Source organism: Sarcophilus harrisii, chromosome 3 (assembly GCF_902635505.1).
Source record: "Sarcophilus harrisii chromosome 3, mSarHar1.11, whole genome shotgun sequence".
Classification (NCBI taxonomy): domain Eukaryota; kingdom Metazoa; phylum Chordata; class Mammalia; order Dasyuromorphia; family Dasyuridae; genus Sarcophilus; species Sarcophilus harrisii.
The window spans coordinates 338,976,928-338,996,807 of record NC_045428.1 but is presented as its reverse complement, the minus strand read 5'-3'; the positions used below and the strand labels follow the sequence as shown (position 1 = coordinate 338,996,807).

Sequence of the window (19,880 nt, the reverse complement as noted above, 5' to 3'; positions counted from 1 at the left end):
TGCTTTCTTTAAAAATGATGCTATGAAGCTATGTTCCATTGGTAAGTCAATTCCTTCCAAAACATATGGCACCATGTAGCTGGGCTATCACCTCTTAAAAACTGACAAAGCCACCTTCTACTTCATGACACTGGAAAATATAACTGCTTATAGAAGGACTTTGTATACTCATTTCCTGGAATCTTCTACCAAACCAAAGAAACCCAGATCAGTCAGCATCTGTTAATTAAGAGATATAGGAATATTTCTCAGGAGGACATCTTAGTCTCTTATCTCTAAGTACCCATTGCATTAAGTTTCAAGCTAGGGGCACGTAGGAGTTTTGTGACCTCTTTTCAACTCCAAACACTTTCAGCCTTGGAAAGTCAAGGAGAATAAAGGTCATCTATCAGGAGGGGAACAGAGAGGAAAAATGGGTTTTACTGATTTCCTAAAAGGGAAAAAAATAAACTGGAGAGTTTTGGGACTATACAAATCATAGTGGATCCCTATTAACTTCTGAGCTTGGATTTTTTTTTTCCTCTTTGTGATGGGAAAAAAAAAAGCCTAAAAGCATTTCCTAACCTTGAAGATTACTCAGAAAAGGGGTGTACAAGGATGGTTATATTTTTGGTAGCTCTTAAAAAATTTCCTGAACCTATCTCTCCAAGTTAGCTCTTACCCTACCAACAAGGGGAGGACCTTATTAAAGGATGTTCTGAAAAACTACAAAGGACTTTGAAGCTGTCTAGAGTTACCCCTTCATTTTAATAAAGAAACCAAGTTCTGGGGAAATTAAATAAAGTGTCTAAGGTTACACAGATAATAAATAGCAAAGGTGGATTGAAATCAAAGTTTTCTGACTTGGGTTCATTGGTCTTGAATCCAGTATTCCTCCAACTGTACCATATTACTGCTGTCCTCAATTGGCCCCAAATGTATGGAGTTGGCTGATATAAATACAGAATCTACCAGTGAATTAAAAAAAGGAATAAATGACCCCTTTTTTGAGGGAGGGAGTAATGGGAAGGAAGTGGCTTCACTGTGGAGACTAAAGGCTGGGACTCACCAGGCAAGGTCAATATCCAGAATCAGTTCAAAGTTTTAGATAATCTGGATCCATCCTTTTAATATTAGACTTGAAAGTCTGAAAATAAATCTATATGGGAGAAATTTATATTTAATGGGTGGTGCCCTAAGAAAAAGCAAATGTACTCAAGCCAGACTGAGTCTACTACACTGGAGTCTCATTAGCTATGACACATCCTGCCTTAGTGTGAGATTCTTTATTAACATGGGTTTGTCTTGGATACCATCCATAATACTTTAGTTGTTGGAGGTACTGGAATGACCTCACTATTTCCTGGTGTCATCTACCATCTGGTTCCATGGCTTAGAATATGAACCCAGCATTAAAAGAAAGGTTCTGGGATGAAGGCTCACTATTGGGCATGCTGTTTCCCAGGATTAGACAGTTGGATTTCAAGACTAATAATGATATAAGACAATAATAATGCAACTAAGACTAGTAATAACTAATAAAGATGACTTCAAAGCAGTTTATATCTATAGGGTTTGACATATGGCACAGAGAAGTTCATAGGGACAATGGATAATAGGCAATAAATGCTTTGATAAATTTCTGCAAAGGACTCTTAGGGAAATAAGACTATGTTTGGCTACATAACTCACTGTTATCCAACTCCCCATCTTTCTATATTAACTACTAATTAAGAGTTCCTTGCATTTACTATCTCATGTGTCTTCCTAAGGACTCTATGATTTAATAAAGGACCTAAATCATCACTCTGACTTTAAAGATGGGGCAACTGAGGCACAAAGGCACTCTCAGAGCTATACTTAGGGCCTAAGTATATTGAAATTCCACTGAAATTCCTCCCTTTCCACTTCCACATACATAAGCTCTCACATGCTAATGCATGTATGCATACACACACACACACACACACACACACACACACACACACACACACAGAAGTCCCCCCTGGGTATATACAATCTCTTCACAATAGCCTCTCAAAACACACTCCTCCCTACCTCCACCCACCAATAGTCATGATCAAATATTCCTGTAAAATGAAGGTTATTTTTCTGGAGCTGGGGCCTTTTGCGATAACTGACATTTAGGCTAACTTTAATGGCTCTTAGAAAAACAAGAGTCACTCTCAAATATCCTGTAAGACCACCTGCTTCCTACTCTGCAATACAGGAAGTGACCCAAATTACATGAATTTATCTCCTGTGCTTCTCAGTAATTTCCAAGCATGAGATGAGAATAGCTAGTGGAAATCATTTTAGTTTCACTGTCCCATGAATATGTCTTCGTTCATATTATCTCCCTTCTGAAGAACACTCTACTCCTTCTTATACAAATCTTATTTTCTTTTTTCAATTATGTATAACTTGCTAGTCCATTTAAATGTCTAAGAAAATTAAGTAAATTTCTTCCCCCCCATGTGTATAAACATACACACATACATATGCACATGTGAAATTATTCTATATATGCTTCTTTTAATCAATTCTTTCTCTGAATGCAGATAGCATCTTCTTCATATTTCTTTCATAATTAATTTAGATATCTATAATGATCAAAATGACATATTCACTCAGAGTCATTCTTAAAACAATAATGCTGTTACTATATACAATATCCTCTTGGTTCTGCTTATTTCATTCTTTATTATTTCCTGGAAATCTTTCCATGTTTTTCTAAGATTTACTTTTTTTTAAGGCTTATTTCCTTCATTTTATTCATTCAATCAATCAATCATTTAACAAAAGCTGCTTGAATCTTCATTGATCTCACATTCTTCTGAATTTTCATACCCCTTCAATCTGTATGACATTGTTTAGCATTTAGTTACATAAAGCTGACTATATCATTTTATGTTGTTTCATCGGCATTAATCCTTCCTACTAAATTTCAAACTCCTTGAGGGAAGGGATCATGGGCTTACAGAATGTGAATGCTGAGAAGAATCTAGTTCAGCTAGTTCAATTTCATTTTATAGAGCAGGCAACCTTCTTAACTTCCATTCTCATTTATTTAAATTCAAGTACTTTCTCCATTAAACTTTTCTTAATCCCATATGTTAGTGCTCTCCCTTCTTAAGTAGAAATTATTTAACTAATGCTGTAAAGTTACCCATGTATATATCCAGTAAATAAAAGGCTATTAAATAAAAAAAAAAAAAAAAAGAAATTATTTAACTATCTTGGACTTATTTGTATTTTTTCTCATTTATATTTATTTGGTAAATATGTATATGTATATATATACCTAAAATATATATATTATATATTCACAAAAATGTATATGTACAAAATCACATATATGTCTATATAGGAAGTTTGTATGTGTGTATGTACACACCCATCCCTTCCCTATTAGAATGTTAGCTCCTTGGGAATAGGGATGGTTGTCTTTATATTAGTTGATTACATGGCTTGGTTGTAGGTAACAAAGCCAGGGTTTGAGCCTTGGTCTTCTGATTAGAAATCCAGTATTCTTTACACTAAACCTTACTGTCTAAGATCATGCGACTTGTCACAAGACATTTCTTATTTATGCCTCCTAGCCACTGCTATATATAGCATATATACCCTGAGGTGTTTAGTTGAAGTTGGTCAGCCGAGTTTCAGTCCCTCATCATTTAATAGCCATTCCCATACTTCAATAGCCTGTGATCTCATCAGTGTAATGATTCCCTTCTCCAATGGATGTCTCTGAGAGCTGCCAAAGCTGAAAATCTATCATCCTTTGGCCAATCTCATGATGATCCTTTCTCAATTTACCCAAATTCCTGGGACAAGGGGATCTATGGTCTATCACTGGAGGTGTACTTGAAACCTTGCTGGTTTGGAAGGGACTGTCAGACCTTATGTTGTGCTGACACAAGAAAAGGGACTAGGATTGGAAATGTGATACTATAGGTATAAGCAACTTCCTCAGTGAGGAAACCTTCTTTACTAGTATAGGATGGTACCTTCTCTGAACATTTATAGTTTTAGAGCAGGCATTGGCAAACCAAGTTCTCAAGGGTCAAATCTGGCTCCGTCATCAGTTTTTATACATCCCCAAGCTAAGAATGGTATTCTCAGCTTGTAAGCCATACAGAAACAGAGGGTGGACTGGATTTGGCTTAGTTTGCAGCTCTCTGGTCTTTGAGAATTCCTCAGAACTTGCACAGGATCACACAGCCAGAATGCATCAATGGCAGGACTTCAGTTCAAGTTAGTTCAAGTTAGTTCTCTTATCTACCATACTATACTACCTCTCTTCTGACATGCCTTTCAAAGATTTAGAGCCACCAATTTGCCATTATATATTACTGGAAGATTGATTTAAACAAATTACAGTATATCAGAATTTGAAGAAATCTCAGAAGTCATCTATTTCAATCCATAGCTATAACATGAATCCACTGATAATATCCTAGGCATTTATCCAAACTCTGAAGTTTTCCAGTTTGGGAAAACTATTTCTAATGAGGTAGCCCTTTGTGGCATTTATCCATTTCTTCTTGAATTCTTTAATTAAGTTTTACTCTGCATCTCTATCATCATATCTTCGACACTTCGACTCCTTTTCTCCTTTTTAACTTGCAGACTTAATTCCCTCCAATCTATCCTGTAATACACAGAAATGCCTGCCTGCCTCCACAATCACACTGGGCCAGTTTGGCCTGTCTTCAAATGACTTTGAACTGTACAAGATAAAGTTACCATGAATTTCAGTGGCCTCTACCAGTCCTTTCCCTTTATGCCTTCATTCTTCATGAAGTCCATACATTCCAAGCAGATTCCCTCTTGCTGCTTCTTGCTGTGCTTTTTCCAGCCTTTAAAGAAATCTTGCAGGCCATATTTCCCTCCTTGCCATGTTTTTTCTAAAAGACTCTGCTAAATTATATGCCTTTCCTTCCAAATCCTGCTCAAGCCTCACTTCCTTCACTAACTTTAAATACACTTTAAATACACAATAACAAAAAATGGCACTATGGCAGAAATACGTCTATCCTCACACATTCCTGATTTGTACATGTCACAGAATCTGGCACTTACAAAAAGAGACTTCAGAAACTGCTCTATTCCTTGAGTTTTTACATAAGAAAATCAAGACCCCAAAAGTTAGTGAATTGCTCGATCACACTGCTACTTAGAGGAAGAACCAGGACTGCCATTCAACTATCCTTACTTCCAGGTTTTCTTTCTACCATAGCAATCAAATTTTTATTAATGACTGGTATTGAATGGGACCAGCCTGAATATTACATGTAAAGCTGTTGTGTTAAATAATAAACTTTTGAAAGTAAGGAATTCAAATAATTCAAACCTTTCCTCTAATTCCTAACTTCTCAGCCCTTTTCAGTGTTTTTGAAAGTAAGGAAGTCAAATGAAGTTTTAGATAGATAGATAGACAGACAGACACACATATGTATAAACTTTTCCTCCAATTTTTCCTTTTTCAGTCCCTTTCAGTTGAGTTTTTGAGTTAACCAATAATCTTTTAATTGATAAATTCAACAGCCTTTTCTCAATCCTCATCCTTTTTCACCTCTCTGCAGCTTTTGACCTTAGTAATTACTTTCTACATAATTAGTCAGCAGACTTTTGTTAAGCATCTACCATGTAGGTGCTGGGGCTCTAGAGACAAATGAAATGGTCTCTGCCCACAAGGATTTTACATTCTATTGAGTAATTTCTCATTTTTCAGCTTTTTGTTCTCTTTCCACCTGACTGATCCCTCTCTGTTGTTCTTGTGAGGGTCGTATTTATGACCCACTCCCTAAGCATGGAAATACCCTAAGACACTACTTTGGGCCCTCTTCTGTTTTTTCTGCTTTATTCCTTGGTAGTCTCATTTATCCCATGGGTGATTAATTCCATGGGCTTAATTATTAGCATTATGCAGATGGTGATATGACAGAACTTCATCTCCCTTTTGACAGTGCCAAGATAACAAGACACTGACTGGACACTATTATCAAGAAAGACCCCCTCAGTGTCGCAAATAAAATTCATTATCTTAAAAATCTAATGACTGTTAGGATGCATACACCAAATATTTGTATATACCCCAGAAATATGTTGTGGAAGCACAGGGCATCCATCATATGAAACCTGGATTAAATACAAATAATCAGGTATGTTCTGCCCAATTTGGGAAGATCATTTTAGGTCTATTGATAGTCATTATGACCATTAATTCTACATTCATTTAAGTATAATAAAGCATTATCTAAGTAAATAAATAGAAACTAGTTCAATTGCTTGTCATCAAAACAAAACTCTTAAAGCTTAAATGTCTTCCTAAGTACTTTCTGATGAGAGCATGACTTTGTTCTGTTACTCAAGTTGAAAATAACTTTGGAATTGCAATTTTACAAATCCACTTTTTAAGACTCTTGGCATTTTAGTTGTTTTTCAACGCTACTGAAATAGTCTCTGAACTTGGACAGTGCACATATAGCTATTCCTATATACAAGTGTCTATCTGCAGAGAGCAAGGCTTTTATGCACTAGACACATACATACATATATTTATATCACCAAAAAATATGTAGTGTTAAAAGGAACTATAATCCAATCCATACCTGAAGCAAAATTGCTTTCTATAACAGCCTTGGCACATGGTTATTCACCTGTAACACAGAGCTCGCGGCTTTCCAAGGCAGCCCATTTCATATTTAGACTGCATGAATTGTTGGGGATTTTTTTTCCCCATCTTGAGCTAAAATCTCCCAAACCACATCTACTTGTTGGCCCTTTAGGACCAAATGAAATAAATCTAATCTCTCTTATTTTCAGTTGCCTTTCAAAATTTTGAAAACATTCATTTGTGTGCATGTATAATATCCTGGCATAGACAAAAATAAGAAAGCTTGATGGTAATCTAGATATATGTTTGGAGTGATTCTGGGATTAATGAGAGAAAGCTTCCAAAAGAAGTTGTATTTTTATGATGAGAGGAGGAACAAATAAATCAATAATTTTTTGACATGACCATGTCCTTAAGAGTAACTTTTGAACATTGGTTTCTCTAGGGTAGGGTTGGGCTGTTTCACAAGAAAACTATGGGATTTGGTTGATTTAATAGTGTCCTTGAACTTTTTGTCTTTTTCCTATAATGTCATAAGAATGCCAGATTTAGAGTAGTGAGACACAATAGACCCACCAATTTAAATCCATCCTTTATTTTACAAATGAAGAAACTTGTGAGAACAGAGGAAGTAGCAGGAAGCATTTGTCAGCATGTAAACTCTGCTCACTGGTTTGACCTCAAACTATAGACATTTCTGTTATAATTGAGACATATGTGTTCATGAATAGAACTGTAGCTTACACAATTATACAAATCTGTAAATATACAGAGCTGATTAAAAAAATGAAGGTGGGGCACAATACTCAAAATTTTTATCAGTGACACATGTTAAAAAAAAGATAAGAATCTAATTAAAATAGCAGCACAGTTTTATACATCTTAAGTGGTTAAGAAATTTTAAAAAATACTACGTTCAGCTAATACCCCAGGTGCACAGATACAGTGTATCCTGTAACTCCTACCTTGCTATATGTGCACTGTCCAAGTTCAGAGACTATTTCAGTAGCGTTGAAAAACAACTAAAATGCCAAGAGTCTTAAAAAGTGGATTTGTAAAATTGCAATTCCAAAGTTATTTTCAACTTGAGTAACAGAACAAAGTCATGCTCTCATCAGAAAGTACTTAGGAAGACATTTAAGCTTTAAGAGTTTTGTTTTGATGACAAGCAATTGAACTAGTTTCAATTTATTTACTTAGATAATGCTTTATTATAGGTTGAGGGAAAGGTGAAAGGGAGTGATGTGGCTAATCCTTTTCGGTCCACAGTTCCTACTGTACCAGCAGACACACAAGATGTGTGGCACTGTATCTTGAAAAAAGATCTTAAGTTTGCTTCTGGAAATGTGTATCAGAAGGGTTGCAGCTTTTGAGTTATTATGAAGTAATAGTTTTTAGCATTATTAATGTTTCTTGCAAAAGAAATCAATGCAGAAACAAACAAATTATGCTCAAAATATTCCCTAAAATGTCAATGTTAGAACAAACTCATGCTTTATAGCAGAACTAACTGAACTTGATCTGGGCCATTAAGCCTAAGACTAGGTCTGAAGGTTGTGTTTAAGTGAAACATGAAGAAGAGAGATGACTTAAGGTCCTAAATGGTTGTTATTTTAACTGAAAGACTAAAAAAAATAAAGCTGAGGCTCAAAGAAGTTGAGATCTAGAAGTTGAGATTTTGAAGGTGCCCTTTGGCAAGTAGTCAGCACAATATCTGTTTACACCTTCAATGATATTTCTATTTCTCTTAGCCTTTAATCAGGAAGCCTTGCCACTTTGCAAAACAGGCCTTGTTTCCACCGTCACTTCTTTGTTCCTTTATATTGTATTAGTTTTTCATGTCTCTAGAAGAGAAAAACTTGTTTACTGACCAGTTATAAGACATCTTTGACACTTAATGTCTTTGTGAATGTGGACAAGTCACAAATCTTTCCTGCGTCAAATGACTAGTTAGGTCCTTTCAGCTCTAAATCTATGATCTTATATTATGTTGTATAATACCCCAGAGTGGCAGGGTAGGCTGCCCCTGAGGAAAAGGAGATCCTAAGAATAAATGGCTTATATCTGAACCAGAAAAAAGCCAAAAGCTCTAGGAACCAATTTAGAGAAGAAGAAAAAAGTACCCAGTTTAGAAGAAATAATTATCTATGAATGTGGATGTGCCAGGATTTTACCTATATTCAGAGAAAGTCTTTAAAAGAATCTGTAGACAACTTGGTACAACACTATCAGCATTCATCAATACATGAATAAGTTATTCAAAAAGGATTCATTTGGACTGGGAATTAATTTAAAATTTTATTACAAACATTAGCATTCATTTTAGCTTTTTTTAACAAATACAGAAGCAGAGGTGGTGTTTTGTTGCCCCATCTACATCTTCCCAGCCCAGCTGGCTTCCCTGTCACCAGATTCCTCCTATCATTGAGTCTGCTAGTTACAAAGGTAGGTGTTGGTCCCTGAATTTCAATAATGATGAACCCTCTGGAAGAATAAGACAAATATTGCTCTGTTGGGATCTTTCTGTCCCTTTCTCTTGCTTTCCCCTTTGCTGACGCAGGAAGATCATAGCAATGGGTAAAGGGAGTTGCTATCTTCAGGTAGACACACTTATGGATAAGATAAAAAAGGCAAAAAGAATGAGAAAAATGAATACAGGTAACTAACTGGTGAGGAACTTTTGTGGTGTTTCCCCTTATGAGGCTGACGACACTGAAAGATATGTCCCTACAGTCTGTGCCCTGACTGAGAAGAAACAGAGTAAAATAGAGCTACAAAACTTGGAGGAAGAGAGGCAGATAGGCAGGGAGCTAGTAATGAGAGAGAGGAAGGGAGAGAGAGAGAGAGAGAGAGAGAGAGGAGGGGGGGGGGGGGGAAGGATATTTCCTTCCAGGTTCACTAGCATATGAACCATCTGAAAATTCCCATTTAACTATATTATAACTAAGCCTTTAACACATTTTCTGCCTGTTGCATAGGAGTAAATCAAGGCAAAGAAGGTAACATGCATAGTGGAAACACCAGTACATTTAGTAACCAGAAGACTTATAGTTAACCTTAAACCTCTGTTTGAAACATGGACATAATTTGGGACTTCTGCTTTTCTCTGTATACTAGATAAATTCTGAAATTTTAAACACCTTACTGCCATCTGTCTCCCAATTACCTTTCCATTTGGATAACAATCAGTCAATATTTAATAAGACTATATTGTGCCAGTGTCTATGCTAAGTTCTGGGAACACAAAAATAAAAAACACAAAAAGCAGTTCCTACCCATATGAAGCTTTCAATCTAACAGAAGAATTTACAGTCTAATGATCTTATACTTTTCCCTTTCAGTCTGGACAAGGAAGAGTCAGCGCTCCTTACACATCTAAGTGTCACTATTTTCATGCTTTTGCTTATGCTGTTCATTATGTCTATTACTTCTTTGTACATCTCTAATTATTGAAATTTTGTGCCTCAAAGCCTCACCTCTTTTAAGAAGTTCTTTAATCTCCCCCTTTGTTCTTTCCCTTTCTTCTGCAGATGATCAGCAATTGTATACACTCTCTATAGATTTATGTAATTACATTTTATATTATAGTTATTTATATATTTGAACTCCCTATTAGTTCCTTGAGTAAAGGTACTAATCTTTTTATCTTTGTATTCTTTTTAGCACCTGGTTCAGTGTTATATACACAATAAGTGCTTAACAAATATTTGGGAATTTAATAATTCTAAAGCAGAAAATTCAAAATTTATACATATTTTTTAATATTTCCAGTTGTTGTTTAAGCAGTATGTTCCTGCCTGCCTGTATAAAATGTTATTTACTTAGACTGTAGGCTCTGAGAAGGAAGAAACTGTGTCTGGGTTCTATCATTCTTTGGATAGTACCTAGCACAGGGTCCCAATACAATCAACTCAAAAAATGTACTTGGTTGAAGAAATCCTTTGTATGATCTACCTTGACTCAAAAACACACTGAGAAGAAGTCAAGAGTTGGTCATTTCAAGGACTTTATGAAGACAGAACTGGTGTCTAACATCCTCATGATGACATTATCATTGCCTGATGCGCTCTAACCCCCAGCAGAGGCCCCAGGGAATATCAAATAAACTCTCAATATATGTAATTCATCAATTTTTGCCCAAATTATTTCTTTTGGTTTGTGTTTTTTTTTTTCCCTTTTGGGGTTAAAATGGAAAATAACTTTTTAGTTTGGACTCCATTATGTAAAGAAAGGAAAAAAAACCCTGCACCACTCGTCTCTGCTTAAAAAAACTTTTCTAGAAATGAAGATGCTTCAAGTTCTTTTTTTAAACAAACAAAACAAGGAAAAAAGGGTTCTAACACTTGAGTATCATGAGATTTGTAGGACAAATGACAGATATGGAAATGCTTCAAGCCAAGGAATTAACTTTACTTGATTATTTAAATTTCCTCTTAAGTGATATGCTATGACAGACAATGTGGACTGGAGATCTGTAACTGTGATCACAATATTTTATTATTGCTAGGCAATTCTTCTAACAGAGTTCTTATTAATGATAATAAGGATAAAAAGGGTTCCTGAATGCAATCCTTATATATCTAGGAAGAGATGAGTTAAACCCTAGAGATAGAGTTTTTATATTGGGGGGAGGAATGAATCACAGAGCAGAAGTAATCCCACTAGAGGTTCCAAATGTAACATTTATTCAGCAAATATTTATTAAGTGCCTACTAAGAACAGAGTACTATATGATCTTGACCTAGGGGAAATACAACACTTGGCTAACAGCTAGAAACACATCAATTCAGCAGACACCAAAATAATGGAATAATGCTATGTACAAGGGAGGTGGGCATTTGGACAGATGTCCAGAGATGGACATGGAATATTTCCTGGACTCCTTTTTTCCCTTCCTTAAATTCTGTGATTCCTAAACTTTTTGGCCAGCAACATCTCCTTGTCATTTGTTCTATTCTAATCTGATAGTTATTTGGGAGCTGACTAGTGGCAAAAGTCTCATCTCTTGTGTTGCATCCATGAATCCTCATCAATATTGGTTCTTACGGTTCAAATTTAAAAATATTAACAAACTGAAAGCAATGCTCACGATCTCCACCTCTAGCAAGGTAAATAAAAATAATCACAAAGCAGAGACTGTCACTAAGTTCCATGATAATGGTGCATGACTTCATCACAGACAATAATAAAAAGTAGTTCTTTTGGGAGTGAGGGTGGAAATCATACAGTTCCTTCCTCCTACTCTCAACAGGTATAGAACTAGGAACCAGAAGGTATTCACGGCTCTAAGCCAAACCTGGACATGAAAGGAGAGATTTGTTCAAAGGATAAGTAACCAGACTGGTGGGCTGGCACATCATTCCCATTTATAACCAGAGATTAGCTCCTCTGCTGGGCACTTACTTGAGCACATCCTTGTCCTTGTTGAGGTGTTGGAAGAAAGATGGCTCACAGATGAGTTGGTTTTCTTGGCAGACTTGTTTGCATGATTTCCCAGGTTCAGAGAGCTTCACCTGCAGAGCACTAAGTGGTGGCCACATAACTTGTCCATGACAGAAATCCTATAATAACAATTAAGCAATGAGTTAAGATTCAGTTCAAAATGTCATCTTTTCTGGGATCTGGAGCTATTGGTCTCATCAGAAATTATCTTTCTCTACTTGAAACTCTCTGTACCTATCTTCTGTGTTTAATAATATTCTATTTTATTTTATATGCATATATGCTATCTCCCCTATTAAAATGAAAGCCACTTCAAGGCAGAGACTGAATCTTATTTATTTTTGTAGCTTTCTCAGCTACATCTAGGATAGAGACTTACACATAGTTAAGAGTTTAATAAATATTTGCTGGGGGAAAGAAGAAATCAATCAATCAGTAAGCATTTATTAAATGTCTATTGGTACTAAATGAAATATAAGAAATGTAGATGAGATAATCTTTTCCTTTAAGAAGATTGCAATTGAGAAAGGGAAAATTGCTCAACCAAAGGTTATTTGGGTAATACAACTCTGAAGGCTGTTCAGTTGATTCTGTGACTTCATTTAGGGTTTTCTTGACAAGGACACTGGAGTGGTTTGCCATTTCCTTCTTCACTTTTATTGTACAGATGAGGCAAATGGCATTAAGTGACTTGCTCAGGGTCACACAGCTAGTAAGTGTCTGAGTCATATTTGGACTCAGATATTTCTGACTTCAGGCCAGCACTCCACTGCGTTACTTAACTTTACTGCACTCCTTAGATAGAGGTTGATTTAGAAACTTTAATAGAGTTATTTAATACAATGAAGGTACTTAAAATTCAATCACTAACCAAAAGTGTAAGAGATTACATACACACACATACACAGAGTTCAGAAAAGGGAATGGAGAGAAGAGTTAACATTTCATTGTGCTCCTTGTGAGGGATATAGTAACATAGGCTCTGTAATTAATCTTCATGGAACATCTACAGCAAGTGTCACTCTCAGGAATCTTGTATCTGCTTCAAAGCATAAGAAGCTGTTATTGTCTCCTAATTCTAGAACAAAAGGAAATGGCCATAGGCTTAAAACTATAAGATGATCCAACTAGTTAGTGTGATTCTTTTTAAAAGCAAATTAAAACAAATATTAACAGGCATTTATTATCTTTTACTTCTATGTCTTCCCACCCTGAAAAAAATAAAAATAAAATCCTTGTAGTAAATATTCATGGTCAAACTAGGACAAATCCCCATGAGGGGGGTAGCATGTTTTATCATCAGTCCACTGGAATCATAGTTGATCTTTTAAGTCTTTCAAAGTTATCAGTTTTTTTTTTTTTTTTTTACAACATTGTTATAGTAGTTATTGTTCACTTCATTCTGCATCAGTTCATTCTAATCTTCCCAAGTTTTCCTGAAACTATCCTTTTTCCCTTCCTTGTGGCACAATAGTAGATTGTTACAGTTTTATACCATAATTTATTCAGCTACTACTCCCCAATTGATGAGCACTCCTCCACCTAATTAATGTTAATGAATCAAAGATCATTCCTTGAATCAATGATTATTTGCTCAATAAAAAAAAAAAAAAACAGTTAAGTCTAATTCTGTCCTCTGTCTCTCTCTCCTCCCCCATTTAAAAAACGTTGAAAGATGTGTTAATCATCTCCATGGGATCATCTATCTTTCTTCAAGTTTGACTGGAAAAGATAAAAAGGGGGGGGGGGGGGCAGGCCTTTTTGAATGCTCACCCAGTCAATTAGAAAAGCCCACTAATAGAAACCACATAAATGGCAGCCTACTTTACGTGTGAAGCACAAGCTTCCTTGGAGAAAGACTTTTAGAAATGAAGGTTTCATTTTCACATTATAGGAATAAGGCAAGAACCTGAGGCTTTTAAGGGTTTGTAGGTCTGGGTTCAAGGACTGGCATTAGCTGATTGTGTACCTTTCCCTATGTACCTTTCTCACTGTAAAGTGGAACTATCACCTATCCAACATCATTTATCATCTTATGCAAAAGAAGTAAAACCAAAATGTTCTTCTGACAAAATATAGAACCAATACCTTTGATATTCTAGGGCTTCATGAATAGCTACTTTTTTTAAAAGGTAAAACATTCTCTCCAACTGCAGTTCCAAGTCTTCCTCTGAAGCAACATTCCCATCAGTTTGACCCTTCTAGATCTGTAGGTTCTTTATTTGGAAAATGAGAAGCCTGGAGCAGGTCATCTCTAAGCTCTCTTCCAATACTAATAGTCTATGAACTAATGCAATACATCTAGAGAACATGCTATTTTAAGTTCCTGACTAAGTCTATTTTAACTAGTCATTCAATTTATACCAAGAGTGAACTTTGTCATCTCTTTTTTAAGTTCTATTCAATGATTTTAATGAGAGGTACTTATTAATCAGTTAATGCTTTCATAATTATAACGGACAGGAGAAGCACATTCAGAGAAAATGACCTCCATGAGGAGCTAGTCAAACCTAACAATAATGCAAATTTTACAGTAACAAGGGTTACAAAATAAATTTGAGTTAACAATTTACACACAGTTCACAATATGCTGTGACACTGTTGACAACTGGCAATAAATTATAGCTCTCTCAATTATTTTCCAACCAAGGAATAGGTTTGTATTGTTTCATCTTGCCAATTGCCCCTTGCTATCAATGGTGCACTGGAATGAGAAGTCAGGGTTTGGAATTAATCAGTGTTTGAAGACCAGTGTTAATAAATGTTTGCTGTAGGAATTAAATCTATAGTTTTGTATCAGCACCATGCTGAAACCAACTGAGTTAGGGTATACACATGAAAGTCATTTCATCTGCTAGGTAGGTGACCAAGGGCATACCACTTTACTCTCAAACCCTTAGTTTATTACTTTGGTGAAATGGGGTTAATAATACTCATGGCAAGGGCCGATAGGAGGCACAATGGATGGATCACTGGTCTCAAGTCAGGAGAACCCAAATTCAAATTTGGCCTCAGGCACTTGACATATAAGACCTGTGCAAGTCACTTAACCCCAATTGCTTTGTTCCTCCTCCCCCCAAAAAATATTATCATACTATCCACCATAGAATTATTTTTTGCTTCGTAATTGTTAAAAAGCTATATAAATGTGCTGTAATCATTATCATCATTATCACCAATGTTATTCCTACAAGTCTGAAACCATTTAGTTGATAAAGTCCAACGATTTGTCAAATCTTTAACATTAACTAAAACTTTCTCTTTTCTTCTCTGCCCACCAGACAAGAAAAGGACCAGATTCATTTAACAGGCTTGTTCTTATGCCTAAACTACCTCATTGCTCATAGAGAGCTCTCAGTGACAGTCTTTTCCTATTTAGGCTTAATATAAGGTTGGCAATTGTGGTCACTTTTTAACTTTTTCAAACTGCTAAGATGCCATCAAATAGCATTTCATTTGAAATATTACTTCATTTGAATATTTAATAACATAATTTAATGCTGGTACTGACCATACAATTTTACTTTCAATAAATCCACTATAAATTGAGGACAACAAAGAATCATAAGTGTATTGATTTAATAAATAAAATATTAATTAGAAATATAATAATTCAGGTGAGAAAGCAAGAGAAATCTTAATCTTGGGTTAGAGGAAATTTTCACTATGGGCACTAACCCCCCAAATTCTCATGAATGAGACCAGAGAACTGATTATAAAACAGAATTCAATTTAAATCAAGTACAGTAAGGGAGGAAAAAAGGAGAGTCTTCATGATTTCCTACTCACAAAACTTTTCCTTACTGGTCATTCATCTGTGCCTATCAGTTTTGGGTTGCATTTGGTCTATCCTGCCCAACTGTGTTCTCATGGCTGACTAGTGTTATTAATTATAATCTGCTTTGGACCAGGGTGAGCAAGGATAGGTAACCTTGAAATATGTCTTGGAGCAAAGTAGAAATAATAGTAAAACATATGCCATGCAGCACACAGCTTCCAATACTGTAGTTCAATTTAATTAAAACTGCACTGGGATTTTATAGCTCAAGGTTACATGAGCCCTTTATCTTGCAGTCACCTCCTCAGGGTACAAAGTTTTTCTAGGGGTTCATGAGTCTGCATGTTTCTATATGTCTCCATTTTCATTTCTCAATTACAATTTTAAGGAATTATGACTTTCCCCCCTAGTTACAGGACAACTTCCAATTGAAACTTTAAAGTAGTCTGGTCTGCCATTTATTATTCAATGGCTGATTATTCCATTTGTAAACTAGAGTTCTTGCTCTTCTCCCTTCCCCTCCTGCTGCTTCACTGGGAACATCTCTACCAAGTTCATTAATATCTCTACCAAGAGGCTACTGGGGAAAAGTTGGGATGGGGAGGGTTTCCTTCCCAGTCCCTAAGCCACAAAAGAAAAGAACAGGAGTTTGATACAGGTGATTTTCAAGGTCATTCTCAGATTAATGGTACATGTGATTCTGTTAAAGTTTAAAAGATTAGAACTTAAAACCCCTCAGTCAGTCACATCAAATGTTCATTAAGCACTTATAGAAAGATGACAGTTGAGGCAACATAGTAATGTATCCTATGAGTTCTGCCTAACACAAATGGGGTCAAGTGGTCATGGATTTATTTACCAAATTCCAGAATTATAGCACTATTTTGCTGTCCTTGAAACTTGACTGAGATTTTTTTTTTGTTTTAAGACAAATAAAAGGAAGTACTATCTTATATAACAGTAAACTTGAGAAATTGTTATCTGAAAATACGGTGCAGGTAAAATACAATCTGCGTTCAAAAAAGATTTACATAACATTCTGAATGGGTTCTAAAATGGATTTAGCTCTTGATCTATAATAGGTTACTAAAGAAAAGTGAAGATGTTTGAGACAACCTTAATTTTATGATTTTTATATAAAAAGGGACAACTCTATCAGTTTTGGGGAGAAACTGAATAATCACATAATACATAGTATTTTATTGATATAGTACTTTAAAACAGATTATTTTCATTTTTAAAATGAGAAAATTGGGACTGAGAAATTGATGATCACATCATCACTTGCCTATGATCACATAGCTGGTAAATATTTGAGATAATTTAAAACAAAGCATTCAATGATATTTCCACCATTCCATGCTATCTTTCCTGATGTCCTTGAAAATCCAATAACTGAGATCATATAAAACAGTAAAACTAAAAGAGAAGACATGTTTCTAAAGAAACTTACCTGTTTCTCAATAAATGCATTCATCCTTTGCAGCATCCCTTCACATGTGAACTCGTATGGCATGTAAGGTTCAATCTGTTGAAATAAGACATATTATTTCTAAGTAGGGGAAGAAGTACTTACTGATTTTTCCATTTAATGAGTAATAAGCTCAAGTTGGATTATGTCTATTAATTGTTGCTTTTGAATGACAGTCATGATATTCCAAAGAAGATTCATGATATTTGTCCACTCCATAATCTTAATAAAAACTAAATTTCAAATTATGTAACCAGGTACCCTAATTCCATTATTCTCTCTTCAACAAGTCTTACAACTCCAAGGCAGAAAGACAAATTCTTGTGCCTCTACTTAAGACTTTTTAACTTTTACTTTACACCTTGACCGAGAATTGGGCCAAACCAATAGTGGTAACTTTTGGTCTATCAACAATGCTGCAATATAAGTGTTCAAACTCAAGTTTCCTCATTTTCATGGTTTTGCATTAGTACATTAGGCTACCTATGAAATATCATTAAGTTATAAGCATAATTCACAGTACAGTATTTGTTGAAGAGATGAATAATGACCGAATACAGCATTTTTTTCCTTTATGCAATATGTAATGCTTATCAATAACACTAATCTCTATGTCAGGGTAGTGATTTAAGGAAGTAGTGTGAATATGGGAATTGTATCTAAGTACCATGGGATCACACCAGGGATTTTCATCGCACTACTCCTATTTCCATAGAATGTATCTCTGAAGAGCTCAATGTACTTTGAAGTTATTCCATTATTTCCACATACCTTTTTAAATGTCCTCTACACACCTGATATGATAGTTCACATTAATTATTTTATTTCACTTTCTTTTAAAAGAATTTTTATTTACATTTCACTAGCAGTCACTTATACTTTTCACATTACAATAGATCTCTAACAAGAGATTCATATAAAGTATTTTTCCCTCCCTCCCAAAAAAGTCTCTGTAATGGGGTAGGATTCCTTAAACATTTTCCATTCAGGACTCCTTTTTGCCTAAAAAATTTTACATGATCCTGTCTCAAATCTGAGCCAAGGTATTTCTGGCAGTATTTGCACATGTGCAAAGTGAGCTTGTTGTGCATTGAGAACCAAAGCTGCAGTGAAGTTGCTTGATGTAACATAGGCAAGCACTGTTAGAAACACAAAAAATGTGTTTGATTTTGAATTAATTTTTGGTCATCAGAAATGTTTTATTGTTGCCAAATTTTTGAGACCCCCATATTCAGGATGAGGTCGCAACCCACAGTTTAGGAAGTTTTGTAATAGAGGACTCATTCACTCACTCACAGGTTTTAGCACACTTTGCTGGGGGCGATATCTTTTTCTACAGCTAGACAAACTGATAAAAGCCACCTTCAATGTGGTCAGCAAATCTAGTTATGGGTCTAAAACAAGCTCTAAAACACAGAAGCCTTTTCTCCAACAGGAATGAAATCGAAGTTTATTAACTCAAAAGGCTTATTTCAACATGTTAAATCTGAGAAATATTTCTTCTGTTCTCTACCTAGACAAAGCCCTAGCCTAGTAAATTTGATGAAGTGCATGAATTGCTTTCTGACTATTATAGGGTATTAAAAGCTGTTAACTGCAGCAATTTTCCTATCAAATAAAAAAAGGTGTCATTTACTCCTAAAATCCTTGAAAATATGTACTGCATTCCTTTGGAGAAGAACCTAGGTCTACTAATAATGATACTTTAAAACAGATCCACCTTTTGGGAGAAAAAGAAATACAGATCAAAAGTCTAAAAAGAAGAAGATGTTCTCCAATAACCAGACCTTCCTAGCTTCTGGCCATCATTGGGTAGGAGAAACAGCAAGAGCATGTTTGAAGGATACAGGCAAACACAAGAATCTTTTCCTCCCTTTGTGACATCCCTCTCTGTTAGGTTAACATATTCTTTTTCAGGGATCCATGGCAATTTCATGGAATTTCCCCCAGCACCTATATTAACTGCTCCCCATCACAGGAACCTTTTTGGATTAGCAAATTCTCACTTTCCAGTAATGGCAGCTATTCCTCAGTGGTGTTAGTTGACAGTGATATAGACCAGCCCCATAATTTCACTATAGAGGGAACTCTTGGTGAGGAGACCTCTTCCATCACTGCAGGTCAGCATGTTTTTGGCAACTTCTGGTCAGAAAGTTAGTCAGAGATATTAAGTACCTTGCTCAAGGTCATGTAGCCTGTATGTGTTAAAATTAATACTTGAACCCAGGTCCTTCTGGTCTCAAGCCCAGTTCTCCATCCACTATATCCGCTCACAATCTCATTAGCTGATAACTTCCACAATATGTCAGTGGAGTGTGATTGCATCAATATGGGAAGTTCCTCTGCTAAAGTAGATTTTAATTCCTCTATAACAGTACATCGTCTCTGAGAGTTGATGTGAATGAAAAAGTTTATCTCTGACCAACCCAGGGAAAAGCTTGACCTCTGAAATGAGGTGACTCTCCTTGGGATGTAAATCAAGTCTGTTTGGGGGACACATTTGAATCTTTTCCAAAATTTTAAGGCCTTCTCAAACTTACATTCTGATTCTACAGCCTTCTAGAGTCCTGCTTAACTGCACTCCACGG

General features: G+C 35.6%; 1 protein-coding gene and 1 long non-coding RNA gene across 6 annotated transcripts in view; one reads left to right on the top strand and one right to left on the bottom strand.

Annotated features, from left to right (window-relative positions):
- The window catches only part of MGAT5 (alpha-1,6-mannosylglycoprotein 6-beta-N-acetylglucosaminyltransferase), a 365,609-nt gene that overhangs the window by 8,508 nt on the left and 337,221 nt on the right, over nt 1–19,880 (bottom strand). For all 5 annotated transcript variants that reach the window (XM_023499178.2, XM_023499179.2, XM_012544690.3 and 2 more), the window contains 2 exons: nt 17,275–17,349; nt 12,005–12,162 (listed from right to left, as the gene is read on the bottom strand). In XM_023499178.2, coding sequence (XP_023354946.1) covers nt 12,005–12,162; nt 17,275–17,349 — 233 coding nt within the window. The remainder of the gene's footprint in view (nt 1–12,004; nt 12,163–17,274; nt 17,350–19,880) is intronic.
- The window catches only part of LOC116422407, a 48,400-nt gene continuing 47,345 nt past the window's right edge, over nt 18,826–19,880 (top strand). The window contains exon 1 of the long non-coding RNA XR_004233022.1: nt 18,826–19,412. This is a non-coding gene — a long non-coding RNA (uncharacterized LOC116422407). The remainder of the gene's footprint in view (nt 19,413–19,880) is intronic.